This window comes from Scyliorhinus torazame, chromosome 5 (assembly GCF_047496885.1).
Source record: "Scyliorhinus torazame isolate Kashiwa2021f chromosome 5, sScyTor2.1, whole genome shotgun sequence".
In the NCBI taxonomy this organism is placed as follows: domain Eukaryota; kingdom Metazoa; phylum Chordata; class Chondrichthyes; order Carcharhiniformes; family Scyliorhinidae; genus Scyliorhinus; species Scyliorhinus torazame.
Window position 1 is genome coordinate 214,174,366 of NC_092711.1, and position 19,193 is coordinate 214,193,558.

At 47.9% G+C, this 19,193-nt stretch overlaps 1 protein-coding gene across 3 annotated transcripts in view; it reads right to left on the reverse strand.

Annotated features, from left to right (window-relative positions):
• The window catches only part of LOC140420938 (connector enhancer of kinase suppressor of ras 2), a 986,283-nt gene that overhangs the window by 55,367 nt on the left and 911,723 nt on the right, over nucleotides 1-19,193 (reverse strand). For all 3 annotated transcript variants that reach the window (XM_072505113.1, XM_072505112.1, XM_072505114.1), the window contains 2 exons: nucleotides 16,783-16,856; nucleotides 16,038-16,109 (listed from right to left, as the gene is read on the reverse strand). In XM_072505113.1, the coding sequence (XP_072361214.1) occupies nucleotides 16,038-16,109; nucleotides 16,783-16,856 (146 nt within the window). The remainder of the gene's footprint in view (nucleotides 1-16,037; nucleotides 16,110-16,782; nucleotides 16,857-19,193) is intronic.

A 19,193-nucleotide genomic window follows, 5' to 3' on the forward strand; every position in this document is an offset into this window, starting at 1 on the left:
TTTAGACTGTGAACTTTCCCCTACATCTTGACACCCCTTTAGTTCTTTGGTTCCCTTGGTCTATCCCAACACAACCTTACCCCACCACCATGTGGCCACCTGTCCCTTGTTCTTCAGTTTTGCTCCCACTGAGCCTTTGTTCCCACCTTTGTTCAGCTCGTAACACATTCTGCCATCTTACCCTTATGCCCCTAATAAGACCCATCAGTCCTTAATGACAACATTTGTCTTATGTCCATGACATCTTTACCAATCTCTCTGCAGGTCTAACCTATCCCTGACCTTCCATTCTGCCCTGCCTCCTCCCCAACGATATAATTCATTACATTTATAGCCCTCTTCAGTTTTGTAGAAGGGCCATGTGGACTCAAAACATTTACTCTGTTACTCTCTCTCTACAGATGCTGGTAGACCTGCTGGGTTTATCCAGCATTTGCTATTTGTGGGCATACATACATTTCTTGCTCTGTGCTATGTGGGTGTTTCTACTATGGAGAGATGTTGGCCTGGGAATTGATCTATGAGGGAACTGTGACGTGGGCTTATTTCCCCTTGTCATGATCCCGCTGTCGCCCCTTCCTGCTCACACCATTTTCACAGTGGGGTGGCAGGAAATGGGCTGGATTCACCTCCCGTGCAGAGGCAGAAACAGAGGTGGGTAGATGGCAATGCAGGCAGCTTAGAAGGAATATCCCAGATCTCTGCGACATCTTCCTAATTCCCATTAAAGTGGTCATAAAACTAACCAAACATTTGAAAAACTCTTTAAAAAACATGGGCTGGATTCTCCAATAATGGGGCTATGTTCCCACGGCAGCGTAAAAACACTGGCGTTTCACTCTGGATTTTCCTTAAGAAAGTCAGGAGTCCGCGCATGTGCACGGCGGCGGCCTTCAGCGGCACAAATAAATGTAGCCCCACCCCCCCCGAGATCGCGCGCACCCGCGGGTCCATGATGCCCGATGTAGCCACCTAAAATGGCTGATTCCCTATTAATTTGGCCAAAACCCGATTTAAAATGGCTAACCGAAAAGGCTGATGGGAAAAGCAGCCAACAGGACACAAACGGACAGCTGCAGACAGAATAGCGTATTCGGCTCTGGGGAAGTCGGCCCAGATCGATACTCAAGACCATTAGCAGCACATCAACCCAGATATCTGCAGTTTAATCGGCTATCCCCGGGAACAATTGCAACATATTAGCAATTGAATGCCGGACCAGACCTGTCGGCGCCTGCAGTGGCCGAAACAATGACAGGTGAACGACCATCCCCCGATCGAGGAATCGCCCCGTTATTGGACATATCGAACCCAGTGATTGGGAACAAGTCCAATCACTTGGGACTCAGGGTCAAGGGCCGCCCCGAGAGGCGGGAAGCCCCGGGGCCCAATAAAGTGAGGGGCCAAGTTCAGATCTCTCTCTCTCTCCCTTCTTCTCCTGCTCGAGACCTTCGCAAGAACATCAACCAGAAACTGTAAGTTTGACTCCAGCGATCGCTACCCGATAAAGACTCCTAGCCATCGACCTGTATCAGCGTTTTTGAATCCCGCGGGCCAGATCCGATTCGATAAGCCATTCGTTTCCCTGACCTGGTGGGCCCTTCCTAAAGTTAAGTATTGGCCAGTAGTGGTAGGTTTCTATATAGATAGTAGGATTATTGTGTAAGCATTATTTGTTGTATATAATAAATGACCGTTGATTTCAATCTTACTAAGTGGTGTGCTGACTTATTAATCATAACTCGAGCTTGAACCACGTGGCGGTATCAGAAAGATACCTGGCGACTCGTGAGCAAAGGTGACAGAATTAGAGCTAATAAAACTAAGGCTAAAAAGAGCAACACCGATCGCTCCCCTGGCCAGCCACGAGGCCCCCCCCGGTGATTGATCACCCCGCCCCCACCAGGGCGACTGAGTCCACAGCCGCCAGTCGAAGTTCCCGACGGCTGATAGGTGGTTAAAACCACGCCGTCAGGAACTCAGCCAGTTTTGCGCAGAGAATCACGGGAGGGAACCTCTGTCAATGGCCCCCTTTCTGAGCCGCGTAGCTCGCGCGCGAGCGATTCTCGAGGGGACCGATTTCCGGATTCACGACCATTCTCTGCACCTGCGCCGAACGCAATTTCGGTGCGGAGGCTTGGCGATTCCAACCCCATGATCATCTGAGAAGCTCATAAAACTGATTGAGGGGTCTGACACTGGGTAGAGGCCTGCTTCAGACCACAGGGAGAGGTCCAGTCCTGGGCTTGTATAACAGAGGTCGTCTAATAAGGGTTAGCTTGGGAGTTGAGAAAAATCAAGTGCTTAAAGACCATAAGGTGTAGGATCCGAAGTAGGCCATTTGGCACAAGGTGTCTGCTCTGTCATTCAACGAGATCATGACTGATCTGAAATAACCTCAATTCTACTTTCCTGCCTTGTCCCTATAACCCTTGAATCCTTTACTGATGCTTTGAACATATTTAATGACCCAGCCTCTGCAGCTCTGCGGTAAAGAATTCCACAGATTCAGTACCCTCTGAGAAAAGAAATTCCTCCTCATTTCTGTCTTAAATGGGCAACACTTTACTCTGAGAAAATGCCCCTTGGTTCTAGACACTCTGCGATGCCCCACTGAGGCCGCACTGTCCCATTTCCTGCATTAATGATCTCAGGTCGCCAGTGCAGGAAGGAATGTCACCCCCTCGAGACCCCCCACCATGGTCCTGAATTCCCGCCATTCCCAAACTCGTGCCCCCCCCACCGCTTCATAAGCGCACCCCCAGTCCCAATTCTCAGCATGGGCGAAATGCCACCAAGACATCTTGGCACTGGCACCCTGACGATGCCCCTGCCACGATGGGAAACCCTATTGATCGTAATGGAGAATCCCGCCCCAGGAGCCCCCCCCCCCCATCACCTGGGAGAACCCCTCAAGTGCTGGTTAGCCTCGTCGACGTTGGTGGAGAGCAGTGTTAATTAACGCTTGAAGTCTCCGAGGCCAGGGGTTAGATCCCGTGCCTTGGGCCACTCGGGCGAGTGCATAGTAAAATGAGACTAACTGCTCACTTTAATATGTAGATTTGGGTCTTGTAAAATTTACCGGCCGCATCGCATTTCACGACGGCGCGAACCGGGCCTTGGTACGACCGATTCTGACCCCCACGGCGCTGGAGTGGTTCATGCCGCTCCAGCCTCCTTTCGCAGCGCCAAATGCGCAGTTGGGTCGCGCCAACCTGCGCATGCGCGGGGGACTTCTTTAGCCCGCCGGCCCCGACTCAAGATGGCGTCGGTGTTCAGGGGCTGGCGCGCCAGAAAGTAGGCCCGCGGGGGGGGGGGGGGGGGGGGGGGGGGGGGGGGGGGGGGGGGGGGGGGAAGAGAAGCCGGCCCGCCGATTGGTGGGCCCTGATCGCAGGCCAGACCCCATCGGAGTCCCCCCCCCACAGGCTGCCCCCCCGACCGTTCGCGCAGAGTTCCCGCCGGCAGTGACCAGGGGCGAATGGCGCCGGCGGGACTCTGTCGTATCGGCGCGGCCGCTTGACCCATCCGGGCCGGAGAATCGCAGCCCCGCCGATTCCAGCGGCTGGCACCGCGCCTAATGCACCGGCGCAAATGGCGCCGATTCTCCGCACCTCGGAGAATTGCGCCCCGGCATCGGGGCGTCGTGGCATGGTTTTGCCGATTCTCCGCACCTTGGTGTCATCCAGCCCTCAAGTAAGTGTCAGCCAGCCTACAAATGTTTGGATTTTACATACTGTTTGAGCTGATGAACAGAAGAATAAATTGAAGGAAGATTATTATATTTTATTTGATCCCAAAAGTTGAGGCAATAGTAAAGACATGAAGGATTTTTACCTTTGTAAAAATTAACAATGGAATCGAAGACAAAGGCAAAAAAGGATATGCAAGGAGTGATGTTGAGCTGATTTGGTGTTGGATGTGGGGGGGAATATCTGATGGAAACAGCTCTGGGCTGGGAGATGGTGACGTTTGAATCAACCGTCGGGTCAAGCAGAAAAATCCTGGGCGGGATTCTCTGATCCTGAGGCTAAGTGTGACACCGTCATGCTGTTGTGTTTTATGACGGCGTCAAGAGGCCCCCAGAATCAGCGGTCCTACACTATACAGGGGGCCAGCACGCCACTGGAGCGACTCACGCAGCTCCAGCTGCTGATACCAGCGTCAAATGGACTGCGCGGGTCTGTGCATGCGCATTACGGCCGGCGCAAATTCGTGCATGTGCGCTAGTTGCCTTCTCCGCGCCGGCCCCCGACGCAATATGGCGGAGAGCTACAGGGGTCCGGCGCGGAGGAAAATAGGCCCCCTCCAGGAGAAGCCGCCTCGCCAATCAGTAGGCCGGCTAGGACCACTTGTGAACGGTGCCGGCAGGACTTGGCTCGGCACTCGGCCCATTGCGGGCGGAGAATCACCGGGGGCGGGGTTAACCGGAGAATCTGCGGACCCGCGTCGCGTGAATCGCGCGCCCCCCCGGCGATTCTCCGACCCAGCCCAGGGTCAGAGAATCCCGCCAATCGGGATTCAACGGTAGTCTTGTTCTGAAGTTCTTGGATTTCCATAGCAGAGTGGAAGTAAGTTTGAGGGTTTGTGTGGTTACCTTCATTAAAGATTAAAGTGCCCGCAGTTTTGTCTTGAGTAATATTGCTAGATTTTTATAGCTAAACATCGATACGAGAGTGTTGTCTGCAAGCTGTTTACTTGTGGGTTTGACCAAGTAGGGAGTGTTTTGGGGAAATGTTTTGGAAGGGTATTTTTAACTGTAACAGTAATCTTGTGTGCATAAGTTTTCTGCCCGTTAATAAAACATTTATTTTTTACTTTTTAAAATTCCAAAAGTGTTACTTGATTTTTTTGCTGCTGAGAACAGCGATTTTTTTTCCTTTTCATTTTCAGTATACAAAAAAAGGTTATGGCCAGTAACACAAGTTTCCCTCTGGGATTTGGTTTGTTCAGAAATTAACATCTGCAGTGGTCATAGCAGTTGGAAGGCCCCTTATTGGTCCTCCAGCTTCAGGAGCCCATCCACACTCCATCCCTACAATGATCGTGACAGGAGCCCGACACCAACCAACGCAATCCGGGGTCAGGTCCTGGAATATCACCCAACGGCGTCCCAACCCCAAAACAAAATCCAGTCAATTCTGATCGATGACTCCCTAATTAGGGAGAGGGTCAACTGGACAGTCTTCCCAATGCCTGGCTAGGCAGTGTAAATGGACAAGGACAAGCAGTCAGTCAGGCTTTTAACGGTGGAGCTGCTAGCCGCAATCCTTGGATTGAAGCTGGTGAAGCTGATTCTGTCCGTATGGGAATGGTGCGACAGCTCGTCTTTCTGTTTATATGCCGAGAGCACTGTGAAAAAACAAGGGCGTTCTTTCCTCATTCACTTTTCATTTGAACTCAGAAAGCATGGGGACTAGGCGCTGACCGTGCTTGTGCACTTACTATTGCTGGCCATTTACATTAGTTGACAGACAGATTCAAATCTGATTGTTCTATTCTGGGCAGTACTAGTAATCTTTGAAAGAATAAGATATGAAATATAATTAGATTGGCATCAATATTTATGTGTTCTGATATGAAATGCCTGATAGTATCCATCATTCTATTAGGCAGCGTCATGCTCTAATACATTTGTTGGTGAACCCAAGCCAGCCAAATGCAGAAATCCATCTTCACATAGGCACGCTGCTGGTATTGAGTGACAAAAAAGGCAGCATATTCATCATGAAGTTGGTGGTTAGGACAAGCCAGATTTGAAACAAAACACTGGCCTATATTTGTGAAACGACAAATTTCTTCTGAAAATAAAGCAACAGAAAAAAAAAGAATGATTAGTATTGCTTCCTGGTGTGAGCGGGTGGTGAAGATCAATGAGAAATGGGAAGCGGAATTGGGAGGGGAGATCATTGGGGAGTATGAAGTGAGGCACTGTATAGGGTAAACAGGACCTCCTCTTGTGCAAGGATGAGCTTGATACCGTTTAAGGTGGTGTACAGGGTACATATGACTCGGGTGAGAATGAGTGAGTTCTTTCAGGGGATAGCAAATGAGTGTGAGAGGTGTGGGTGGGGGCCAGCGAATCACACGCACATGTTTTGGGGTTGCAAAAAATTGGGAAGATTCTGGGCGGGAGTGTTTGCGGTCTTCCTCAGCATAGTGGAGGAGGAGGACCCGGACCCTTTAGGGTTTCTCAGAAGCCGGAGCTCATGGAGAGGAGGAAGGCCGATGTCTTGGCCTTCGCCTCTCTGATTGCACGGCGGTGAATTTTGCTGGAATTTTGCAGTGGTCGGTATCACCACTGGGGGTAGCGGCTTGATTGGGTGACCTGTACAAATTCCTGCGATTAGAGAAAATAAAGTACGAGTTAAGGGGCTCTTCAGGGAAGCTTGAGGAAAGGTGGGGGATGTTTGTGACCGTGTTTGAGGAGCTGTTCGTTGCAGGGGGGTTGTGGGGGGAGGAGGGGTGAAAAAGGGGAAAAGTCTGGACAGACTGTATAGTTGAATGTTGGGAAGTATGTTTTCTGGAGTGGTTATTCGTCGTAACCTGTCTTGATACACGTTTGTAATAAAATGCATTTAAAAGTACTGCCTCCTGGTTCTGCAGGGACAGGTTCTTCATTAAAGTGCGAATACGTTCCTGCCATGTTTTCCTGATTGGTCAAAATTAAAAAGCAGCACACCTGTAAAGGTAAATGGCAAGAAAAGTGAACCTGCTAAGGATTTACCAAAACAACTAATTCTGTGCAATTAAGAGAACATCTGAAAAAAGAATGCCAACTTATCAAATCCCTCCATGTAAGTCCTTTTCTTTGCAGATACTTTTCCATTGAACTGCAATTTGTAATTTTCAAAACTCAGCAAAAACCAAAAGCAGCCATAAATTTGCTGGTTTAGCACAGGGCTGAATAGCTGGCTTTTAAAGCAGACCATGGCAGGCCAACAATTCCCGTACCAGCCTCCCCGAACAGGCGCCAGAAAGTGGCGACTAGAGGCTTTTCACAGTAACTTCATTTAAAACCTACTTGTGACAATAAATGATTTTCATTTCATTTCATATTTCTTAATGTGTCCATATAATTACTGTCTTTACCTTTGAATAAGATCAAAGCCTCAAAACTGTCTCAAAAACTCCGACTTCAATTGGATATTTGTTTTCCAGAATAGTGCAGGAATTCCCAGCTTTGACAAGGTTTTTCCAAAAGCTAACTTTAGCGGGGGCGGGGTGGAGGTCGGGATTTTTTGGGAGGCCTCGGAGATCTGGATGCCATTTAAAAATGGCGTCGCAATCTCTCGCTACAATGGGGAGTTCCGGCGAGCGGAGCTCCCCCTCTGTACAAAACGGGGCTATGCGCAGCCTCGGTCGCAGTTCCCCATTCAACACGAGTTGTATTGAATAGCCATGTGTTTCTCACAGAGACACGGGCGGGATTCTCCCTTTCGGGGACTAAGATCCCACACCAGGCGGAGAATGCACTGCACACAGAGAAGGGGCGGGATTTTCCGTCCCGCCATAACTTTCCTGGTGCGGTGCGCTCCCGCCGGCATCAGAATTTCCGTCCGGGCAGCCGGCCAATGGGGTTTCCTATCGTGTCCACCTCCATGCTGCGGGAAAATCCACAGGTGTGTGTGCGCTGCTGGCGAAGCAGAGGATCCCGCCGACGGAGAATCCCGCACACGGCCTCTGATTATGCAAACCTTGCGACATCATCTTCTCCTCTAGATGGCATACCACTCATCCTTTCACACCTAGATACCAAAAAAGTTCCAGTAGATGACCTGCACAACAGCATCTTTAAAGCTAATCCAGTCCAGCATTCCAGTGCAGTACTGTAGGCGTGTTGCCCTCTTGGAAGTGCCATTTTACATACATTTTAAAAACAAGGGGCGGAATTCTCCGCCGGCACGATTCTCGTTTTGCTGGCGCCTGAGGGTTTCCCGATGCCATGGGGCTGCCCCACAATGGGAAACCCCATTGATCGGCTGGAGTAACGGCCGGAGAATGCCGCCGGCGGGTCGGGGCAGAAATGTGGCGCTGCGGGGCGGAGAATCCACCCCAAGTTGTTTTGGGACATTCTGAAATCATGCAAGGTACAACATAAATCTTTTCTTTCATTGATTTTGGTTCTAACGATATCTCTTACTCCCCTCCTCAGCTCGATGACATAGGCGGTACCAAGTCAGAAACGTCAGCAAAAACATTGCAAACCCTTTGGTCATCACAGGACAAATTGTTTCTGCCAATTCTCCTGAACTTGTTGTCCTTCCCAGACACTGAAAACTTGTATTTGATTATGCTGCATCTTCACAGATGGAATTCTTGCTTAATGAGGATATTTTAAATTCAATTATGGTCTTTGGAAATGGCAAGAAAATAAATCATCAGCGTGAAATAGTGCCTTATTGCTCACTTTTCATAAATCAGAACCATCAGATTTTGGATTTAAAAAAAAATTAAGCAGCTCCATCTCTGCAAGGCCAATTTATATCTTACTCCTTGTAAAACGCAAACATCAAAACTGGACCTCCTTCCAAACTATTTAAGATTAATCTACAAGAAATATGACAAGTTAGAAATTACTGTTGCCAATATCAGGAACCGAATGAATACTATGTTATTTGGTTATTTTTAATGGAATTTTAAACTGCCAGTTTAGATTGCCTTCATTTAAATAAAAGATGGCAACTGTCAGGCAAACTTTGTTTGCTTATAACTTCCTGTAATCTGCAGTAAGTAACCTGGATTTTCTGAGGGCTTTTACTGCGCAATCAGGATACCTCCTTTTGTAACTCAGCCTGTTTTACTGATATTACTGTTATCGCTGGAGAAACATAACTTGCATTCCAAGAGCAATACTACTAGTTAGTTTCAGCTGCGACATTCTGAAGAATTACTCTGATTGATATAGTGTGTCCGGAAGATTTGGAAGTGGAATATATACTGAACATTTAAGACACTCGTGATATTCCTTTACCATTTTAGTGAGTTGTCAATCATCGAAAATAATTGGATTAAAAATGCGTTAAAATAGAGGATGAACGAGCATTATCCAAACCCGCGCAGGATTTACGACTGAATATATGGGCTGAATGACCCACTCCTGTTCCTTTGTGCCTATATCTCTGACAATCATTTTTTCGACTTGGGCAGCAACTGTTAAATTCTTTCAAAAAGCAATTTGGCCAGACAGTGATCAGGGAGGCCAATGGATTAGGCGGCGAATGAATGGAATTTATGGTGGGGACCAAAGGCGATGGTTTTGTCTCCCCAACATTCCAACTGGTGAAAACTGCAGCCCATCTTGGTTGGATGTTGGACAACCAGGCTAACGTTACTTACACAGTGAAGGGGGGCGAGAGAAGCCCTTCTGGCCTCCTTCTGCACTGTAAGTTCTATGAAAAGTGGTGGCGAGACAGACCTGAGTGTTGGCAGCATGTGTGTGAAATTTGATGACATTTCATACAAGATGTTTCCGAGTGGTAGGATCTATGCGAGAAATTACGGGGGGCCAATTGCTGATCCTCGGGGGACGCCAGAGGTAACAACTCCGGGGGCGGTGCAGGAAGGAAGGCCATTGCAAAATATTCTCTGGCTAAGACAGGAGAATTTAGAGCAAAATGCCTCCAGGGAGTTTGAGTAAAGCCGCAGTTACAATACTCCCAATCTGCATTGTGCACACAAATATTGAGACATATGACCCCAAATCAGGGGCTGGACTCTCCATTCTGGAGGCTAAGTGATACCGCCAGAGTAGAATTGCTCCTGGGACTGGATTCTCCGCTGCCTGAAGTCGGCAGAGAGATAATAATAATAATCGCTTATTGTCACAAGTAGGCTTCAATGAAGTTACTGTGAAAAACCCCTAGTCGCCACATTCCGGCACCTGTTCGGGGAGGCTGGTACAGGAATTGAACCCACGCTGCTGGCCTTGTTCTGCATTACAAGCCAACTGTTTAGCCCACTGAGCTAAACCCGCCCCTGGTTCGCGATTGGGCAGAGAATCTGCCCTTTCTGCTCCTCTGGTACCCTGCTGGTGGCTGCATCGAGGTTCGCGCCCCACCCCTGTGGGAGGATGAGAATATGCTAAATTGACCCATTGGTATCCTACTAACGGGCTGGACACCGGATTTTACACAACTCCATGATTCTCCGGTCCTAAGGGCTGGGATTCACATAGGTGTGGCTTAGTGCAGGTGTTTGTCAGCATGGCCGTGGCACGGTAGACCTCACGGTGGGCCAAGGGCAGTCTTTAAAGTAGGTGCTCACAAAGCCGATCGGAGGGGCCCCCCCTCCCCTGCTATGCAACTTCTGCCCACCTCACCCCCACAAAATAGCCCACCAGCGAGCCACCACCATCAGAGACCCCCATAACAGAGCCCCCAACCAGAGACCCCTCCATCAGAAACCCGCATAACTGAGCCCCCCCACTAGAGACTCCCATAACAGAGCCCCCAAACATTGATCCCCACATAACAGAGACCACTGCCCAGAAGCTAGTTAACAATCTAGACATTGACAGTGAAAAATCACTGCTTTAACATTTACCCAATACACCTGCTGGCTCGGGCAGAGAAAGCAGCAGCAGTGAATTCCTAGAAAGCAAGAACCACATCAGCTGTCTCTGGAGTAATAGAACCATCAATCATTGGCGAATTCAATGTCTTACTGTGTGAAATTGAAAGGAATATCTGCATTTCAACCCCCTCTCAGATCTTTGTTCTGCAAGCCTTTCATTCACATCAATGAGAAACTAAGGCTGTGATTGACAGCTTCCAGACAGCCAGATGTCTGGATTGTTTAATTTCATTTCCCTTCACGCTTGAATGGATCTCATGTAGCCTGCTGTGAAACTAACCACAATGTTTATGAACATTAAGCTATAATTGAAAGCTCTTGACCATATCGTAATTGACAGCCCCTCACCACATCCTAGTCAGCTAAGTACTTTGACTTCCTCGTTTTCACAACAGGAAGTACTTTGCTGCCTTTGATGTGGTGAGGGGCTGTCAATCATAGCAAGAATGTTTATAAATACTGTGGTTAGCATCAGGAGACGGGTCTCTGATGGGGGATTTCTGTTGTGGGAGAGTCTGATGGGGAGACTGATGGGCGGCACTGTAGCACAGTGGTTAGCACTGCTGTCTCACATCGCCAGGGAACCGGGTTCAATTGTGGCCTTGGGTCACTCTGTGTGGAGTTTGTACGTTCTACCTGGGTCTGTGTGGGTTTTCTCCGGGTGCTCCGGTTTCCTCCCACAGTCAAAAGACGTGTGGGTTTGGTAGATTGGCCATGCTCAATTGTCTTAGTATTCAGGAGTGTGAAGGTTACGTTGAAAGGGTGGGGTGGACATGGGTGGAATGCTCATTTGAAGGGTCGGTGCAGACTCGATGGGCTGAATGGCCTCCTTCTGCACTGTAGGGATCCTATGAAGGGAGGGTATTAGAGATGCATTCAAGCTTGGCGGGAAAGATGAACAATCCACCAAGGAGCTGTCTCTGGAGTAATAGAACCATCAATCATTGGCTAATTCAATGTCTTACTGAGTGAAATTGAAAGAAATATCTGCATTTCAAAGGTGATCAAGTGAATTCAAGCTCTTTGAAGTGTACTGGGCTTTCAAGGAAGATTCTGACAATTGTAACAGTCTCTGACACTTGCTGCTTTGAACATCTCTCCCTGAAGCAGCAGATACTAGGGAAGGGTAAATGAAAATGCAGTGATGTTTCAACCCACTGCCTGAACTCCTCTTCAGCTTTCTGATTGGGGTCAGATGGAGGAGTCTCTGCTGGGGGTCATGGGGGAGGTACTGATGGGGGGGTCTGATGGGGGGGGGTGGGATCTGATGGGGGGGGACTGATGGGGGTTGCTGTTGGGGGGGGGGGGCAGGATTTGCATTGTGGGAAGGAGGGGAGCCTCCAATCAACTGGGGAAGAGAGAGTTGTGATGAAAAGTGAATGGAACCCCAGGAGGAAGAATTACTGTTGAGGTTGTTTTGGGGGCATTCCAAAACAACCATGTTCCATACGCAATTTTGTCAATTAAGAATCTATTAAATGTGAAGTAATACATTGGTTCACAATTTTTAAAGTGAACTGTTTCTCACAATATAACTGGGGCTGTTTAGCACAGGGCTAAATCGCTGGCTTTGAAAGCAGACCGAGGCAGGCCAGCAGCACGGTTCGATTCCCGTAACAGCCTCCCCGAACAGGCGCTGGAATGTGGCGACTAGGGGCTTTTCAAGGTAACTTCATTTGAAGCCTATTTGTGACAATAAGCCATTTTCATTTCATTTCAAAGTGAATTGGGGAGAGGTAGTATAGATATTTGGAAGTATGTACGGTTTAAAAGGCCCCCTGAGATAACCTCACCAGAACCTTTGCATTATTATTTGGAAAACTGTGCTAGGAATCCAAAATGTTTCACAAAATCCCTGGAAATGCCCTCATGTTTTTAATGTGCGAATGTCTTTGGCATCAGTATTCCTTTAATAATTCTACAAAACCAGCTGCAGCAGAATGACTAGCTCAGTGGTATTAACCGGGCCCAAAAGTCCTCTCACTAATGCTTAATCACTTCACAACACTTAATATCTTGTTAACTCTTAAGTGACTAACTTTTAACAACTTGCTAACTTTTCAACTTACCTCTTGTTCGCTGCCTCTTCTGACTCCCCGCTTGCCACCTCTCTTCCTGACTCCCCTGAACCGTCAGCCCCCATCCCCACTCACCACCCCAGCTTTCCTCCCTGACCCTCCCAGTTGCTGCCTCTCTCCCTGACCAGTTAATTCATTATGATGCCAGATGGTAAAGTAGGAAATCAGACACAAATCCGCTACTTGCAGTTGATTCATTTATAAAATGCAACATGACGTATGTCTGCATCTGTTCCAACCAACCAACTGTCTGTGCGGAGTTTGCACGTTCTCCCCGTGTGTGCGTGGGTTTTCTCCGGGTGCTCCGGTTTCCTCCCACAGTCCAAAGACGTGCAGGTTAGGTGGATTGGCCATGCTAAATTACCCGTAGTGTCCATAAGGGTTGGGAGGGGTTATTGGGTTGTGGGGAAAAGGTGGAAGTGAGGGATTAATGTGGGTCGGTGCAGACTCGATGGGCCGAATGGCCTCCTTCTGCACTGTATGTTCTATGTAATCTATGTAAACACCCTGGACGGGATTCTCCCACCCTCCGCGCCAGTATTGCGCCCGGCGCAGGGGCGGAGAATAGCCATTCATGCAGGAAATCCGCGCGACGGCGCTCCCGCGATTCTCCATAGACCCGCTAGTCCCGCGCACGAGGTCAACGTGGCGCCAGTCGGGAGCCGTTGGAACAGGCCCCCGTGGCAATTCTCTGTGGTTGACCGGCCAAACTCCTGCCGCCGTGGTTAACATGTGGTACCATCCGGCGGGAGCTGGACCCGCGGCTGCGGTCCTGGTGGGGGCGGGGGAATCTGACACCAGCAGGGGGCCTCAGTGGTGGCCAGGCTCACAATCGGGGGCCACCGATCGGTGGGCCATCGTGATCTGGGAGATACCTACCTTGCTCCGCGTGGGCCCACTGTTTGGCTCAGACATGTCGGCGGCGCCTGCGCCAAGGTCGGCGGCGCAAGCGCCGAGGTGGGCCGCTGTGCGCATGCGCAGACCCGCTTGCGGCCGCCATGCGCATGCATGGCCGCGCGGTCTGTACAGCAGGGTCCCGCTGGCAGCCTAAGCCACGGGACAAACGCCAGGGCCCTGCTCGCCCCCTAGAAAACAGAGAATCAACCCCGACTTTCGAGGAAAAAGTCCGGAATGATTCTTGACCATTCTCCGCCTGGCGTGGGGTCTTAGTCCCCGAAAGGGATAATCCCGCCCGTGTCTCAGAAAGTCTCTCTTTATATGTGCTTAAGGTACTTAATTAAACAATACCTGATATAGATATAGAAGTTACAGTGCAGAAGGAGGCCATTCGGCCCGTCGAGTCTACACCGGCTCTTGGAAAGAGCACCCTACCCAAGGTCCACACGTCCACCCTATCCCCATAACCCAGTAACCGTACCTAATCCCCATAACCCAATAACCCCACCCAATGCTAAGGGCAATTTTGGACACTATGGGCAATTTAGCATGGCCAATCCACCTAACCCGCACATCTTTGGGCTGTGGGAGGAAACCGGAGCATCCGGAGGAAACCCACCTCTCACCTGTGTCTCCTTAACCGTAATAATATAATGAAAATAACTTTCCTGCTCGCTGGTCCATTCCCCACTGCCCCTCCCTCTCACCACCTCCCTACTGCTTGCTACTTCCCATTCCTGTGGGGCCGTGAATGGGGCAGTTGAGGAGGGGAGCAGTGAGCAGGAGCGTCGGGGAGGGAGAGAGGCGGAGAGTAGGAGAAGCCATGAGCAGGAGGGGTGTGAGGGAAGCCACAGTTGGGACAGTTGGGGGAAGGAAGAGGCGAGCGGGAGGGAAAGACAAGTGACGACATAGCTTCGGGCTCCAGGGCCTGACACGAATGAATTTTAGCTGATATTTCCACCTAATTAGTCATGTCTGGCTTGGTTCGCGTCCATCAGTTTCCTCTCATGGGAGTGTCTACCAGTTCTTTGCTCGTGGGTGAGACTGACAGCAAACGCATTTAACCATCAGGATATGTGCCTAGAACTTGATGGATTGTTGAGCAGCTGTGCAGCATATAAGGACTTTGAATTGTCTTACACCAGAAGATCAAATATTTCTGAAGGTTACACCAATGTAGCAACAATGTCAAGTAGAATTATGCAGCACTGATAGAGGCCCTTCAGCCCATTGTCATTTTCTAACTCTATGGTGGAGCTTTCCAACTAAACCTGATCTCCTTTTCTTTCTCCATAGCTCAGTCATATTTTCCGCTTGAAATATTCATCCATTCTCTTCAGAATTTTTTTGTTGAAGCCGCTTCCACCACCCTTTCCAACAGTACATTCCGGATCACAATAACTATGCGTACAAAATATTTCCCCCACGCCTCTGGTTCTTTTACCAATCAGCTAACATCCATTTCTTCTCTCCAATGACCCTGCAGCCACATGGGAATAGTTTCTCTCATTTATTCCAGCAATGTGATTTTGAACAACTCTATTAAATTTCCTCTTAACCTGTTCTGCTCAAAAGAGAACAACACCATCTTCTCCGGTCTCCTCCCATAACTGAGCTCCCTCATTCCTGGTACTTTTCTCGTCAATCTCTTCTGCACCATCTCTTTAAGGTTTGACATCCTTCCTGCCCATGCGACGCTTACGCTGCTGTGTTGCCCTTAAAGGGTCAATCACCACAGGTGTCCAGAAATGAAGAGAATCCCATCGCCGGAGAACTCCCCCCATAATTTAGTTAAGGCAAATACTGAGGTGTTTATTAGTGATAGACAATTAAGTTATATTTCATGAAATGATGTCACATTTTAATTAATTGGGAACTATTTTCCAATTATACTTTATTAAAAAGAATGCTCAAACTATATACATTCTAAACACCCACTATAGAATATCCTAATAGATCAGAGCAAGTCTCCAGCTGCAATCAAATCAAAATGTAAAGAAATAAAACAGGAGATCAAACCCATGGCATTTAAAAACAATCATTCATTTTACTAACTGCCAAAGACCAAGTACATTCTCACAAAATCACCCGTTATGCAAATGCAAACAGCAAGATTAACAGCTTCGACACCTGTATTAAAATAGCAGACTGGCGAATGACACGCAAACTCATTCAAGCGTTTGTCTGCTAAGATCGCCTGCAGAAATATGCCTATTTTGTTTTGATTCTCAAAATCAAGATGTGGTGCACGCAGAATATGTTATGGAAGCTCTTTGTGGTTATACCCCATGACCCACTCTGGTACAATTAACACAACCCTGACTGCTGCTCATCTGGCACCAAGTCAATCCACTCTTCATAATCTGTCTTCTACGTACAAGAAGGGCATGGATAAACTGGTCAAAGAAGAAAAAAATCCGCACTGCTGTTTAAGCTTCCAGTCACCGTCTTAATTGCTGAATATGATTTATCATAATGTGACATTTTTACCTGTTCATTTCTTCCAAGCAGTCAGTTGCAAAGTAGAAGCTCTTAATTTTTGGGTGGCAAGCCTTGAAGGCACTTTAGAAAAAACAAAACATGAAAGTCATAACACACAGATCAGCAGACAGGAACTTCATTATTCTTAGAATGCAATCTTCAACAAAACTGTGCAGGTCTTTAGGGTAGATTCTAACGTTGTGAGATAGTATAAAATGGCTCACTGTGAGCTCGTTTTATATCCCTCTCCACTTCCATTTTCTCTGACGTCAATGAGGGAACATTTAAAAGGGGTTGATGACTCACTTTAGTCTATCCCACAAAGTCAGTACCTACTCTGTCAGACCCTAGAAATATCTACGTTTTTTTTTGCCGTTTGATTTTAATCGAACAAACAAATCAGAACTAAAAGTAGTCACCAATTGCACCTCAGAGACTCATGAACAGGGATGCACATAACTGGGTGCCATCTCTTGGCAATTGAAAGTGAACTTTGTGTGCTCCTGCAAAGCCTTGACAGCCTGTGATTGTGTATCAGGCAATCACAGGTACAAATCATTTTGTCCATTAACGAAGGTTGGTTGGAAATCCTGCTCTGCAGCTCCCAATCTCACATGGCATGTTCCCAGAGGGCAAGTTCAGCATGCAATTGGGAAATGTGCCTTTAGAACATTTGATGCAAAGCAGATGATTCCCCTTTGTTTAGTTTTTTTTTTGACAAATTGCATGACCACATTGCCAGGTTAGCACTTACTATTTCCGTCTGCATTCAATAGCCCTGTCTATCCTGAACTCCGGCAAGCTGATGAATCCCTCTGCCTTTTCATCCTGTTAAGTAAAAAAAAATTATTCTGATTTGTAAATTAAGTTTTCTGGTCTTAACGGTTCTTGGGATGCAAAATATGTCAACTTATTCGGATTTTAAATTCTAATCCATTTAGACTTTGATGAAACTGGGGATTAGGGGAGCTTTATTTCCCCACTGCAAGCATCAATTCATTTAACATTGTCCTTAACGTGGCTCTGATTAAACCATAAACTCTTCCCCTCATAAGGTTTAATTCAAACCTTGTGCTTTTGTGTGACAAAGCTTAAATTTTAGAATTACTGATCCCAAAACAATGAATTCCATTTTAGAATTGTGATCTTTTCTCACGTCAAGCTCTCGATGTAAACCATTGACAAACTCCGTGCAGGTTACTTCAGAACTAAGCCAAAAAAAGACAGCCCTTGGCTGCTGAATAACACCATTGAAACTTTAATCCTTTCACCTTAGCAGTTACCTGACAGTCTCCTTGTGCTTCAACTACCTGATTTCTCTGTGGTAAAAAGCATCAGTGAACTGTGAAAGTGTGTATCCAGATAAATTACACAGCACTATTAACATTTATAACACAGAAAGTGTCCATTCAGGTCCAGTGGGTCCATGCCTATCCTGGTAATGCACCACATGAGTCTTGTCCCAGCCTTCTGCATCCATGCCCATCAATATCTTTTCATATCTTTCTCCTTTCTGTATTTATCTGGGTTCCTCTTGAAGGTATCCATGATAGCCACTTCAGGTATTCCTTATGGTAGTAAGTTACACATTCTTAACCAGGTTCTGGGTAAGAAAGTTTCTCCTGAATTCCCTACTGAATTTATTCATGACTATCTGACGCTTACGGTACCTAGTTCTGGTCTTCCCTCAGGTAGAAACATCGCTACATCCACTGTTCCCCCATTTTAAAGACTTAATAATAATATTACTAATCTTTATTAGTGTCACACGTAGGCTTACATTAACACTGCAATGAAATTACTATGAAAATCCCCTAGTCGCCACACTCCGCCTGTTCGGGTACACTGAGGGAGAATTCAAAATAACAAGCAGGTCTTTCGGGACTTGTGGGAGGAAACTAGAGCACCCGGAGGAAACCCACACAGACACGGGGAGAACGTGCAGACTCCGCACAGACAGTGACCCAAGCCGGGAATTAAATTTTTAAAATGTAATTTTATTCCAAACTTCTACAAAAGGTTACAAAACATAAACAATTCGGGGAACAAACTCCCCAACACACCACTATACAGTTTGTTCAAATTTTTCCCTTTTTCATCGCCTTCTCCCCTCCCTTCCCCCACCCCCCCACGACGAACAGCTCCTCAAACACGGCCATGAATATCCCCCACTTGCCTCAAAGCCCTCTGCTGAACCCCTTAATTCATACTTGATCTTTTCCAGCCAAAGAAAGTCATATAAGTCCCCAGACAAGCCGCTACTCACGGTGGTGTTGCCGACTGCCACTCCAACAAAATTCTTCACCGGGCAATCAGAGAGGAGAAGGTCACAACGTCGGCCTTCCTCCCCTTCATCAGCTCCGGCTTCTCCGATATCCCAAATATCGCCTCCAAAGGAGCTCCACCTCCTCCCCCACTATCCTTGTTAGCGTTGCAAACACTCCCACCCGGAATCTCTCCAACTCTCCCATATGTTCTTTCCCAGAGCGTGATTCACTGGCCCCCGCCCACACTTTTCACACTTGTCTTCCACCCCCTGGAAGAACCCACTCATTCTTGCCCGAGTCATATGTATCCTGTGCACTGGCTTGAAGTATATCAGGCTTATACTTGCGCACAAAGAGGTTGCATTTCCCTTTTGTAGCGCCTCACTCCATACTACCCAATTGATCTCCCATCCCAGCTCACCCTCCCACTTCTCCTTCATCTTCACCACCTGCTCAACACCCTACTCTGCCAGCCACCCGTATATTGCTCCGATCCTGCTCTCCCCCTTCCACCTCCGGAAGCAGCAGCCGCTCCAAACTCTTCCAAATCTTCCGTGCAACGTCCCTTACCTGCAGGTACCTAATCTCACTTCATCTCAGGAGCTCTACTCTCTCCTTCAGTTCCTCTATGCTGGAAAACCCTTCTTCCGCGTACAGATCCCTCACCTTAACCAACCCCACTTCTCTCCACCTGCCATCTATCCCCCCCAGGCTCAAAACCATGGTTTTCATACAATGGTGTTAACACCAACATCCCCTCTATCCTAAAGTGCCTCCTCAGCTGGTTCCAGACCTTTACCATGGACTGCACCACCGGGCTCTCCGCGTATTTCCTTGACACCATTAGCAATGCCGCCGTCGCCATTGCCCTCAAGGTGGACCCCCTACAGGATTCTTC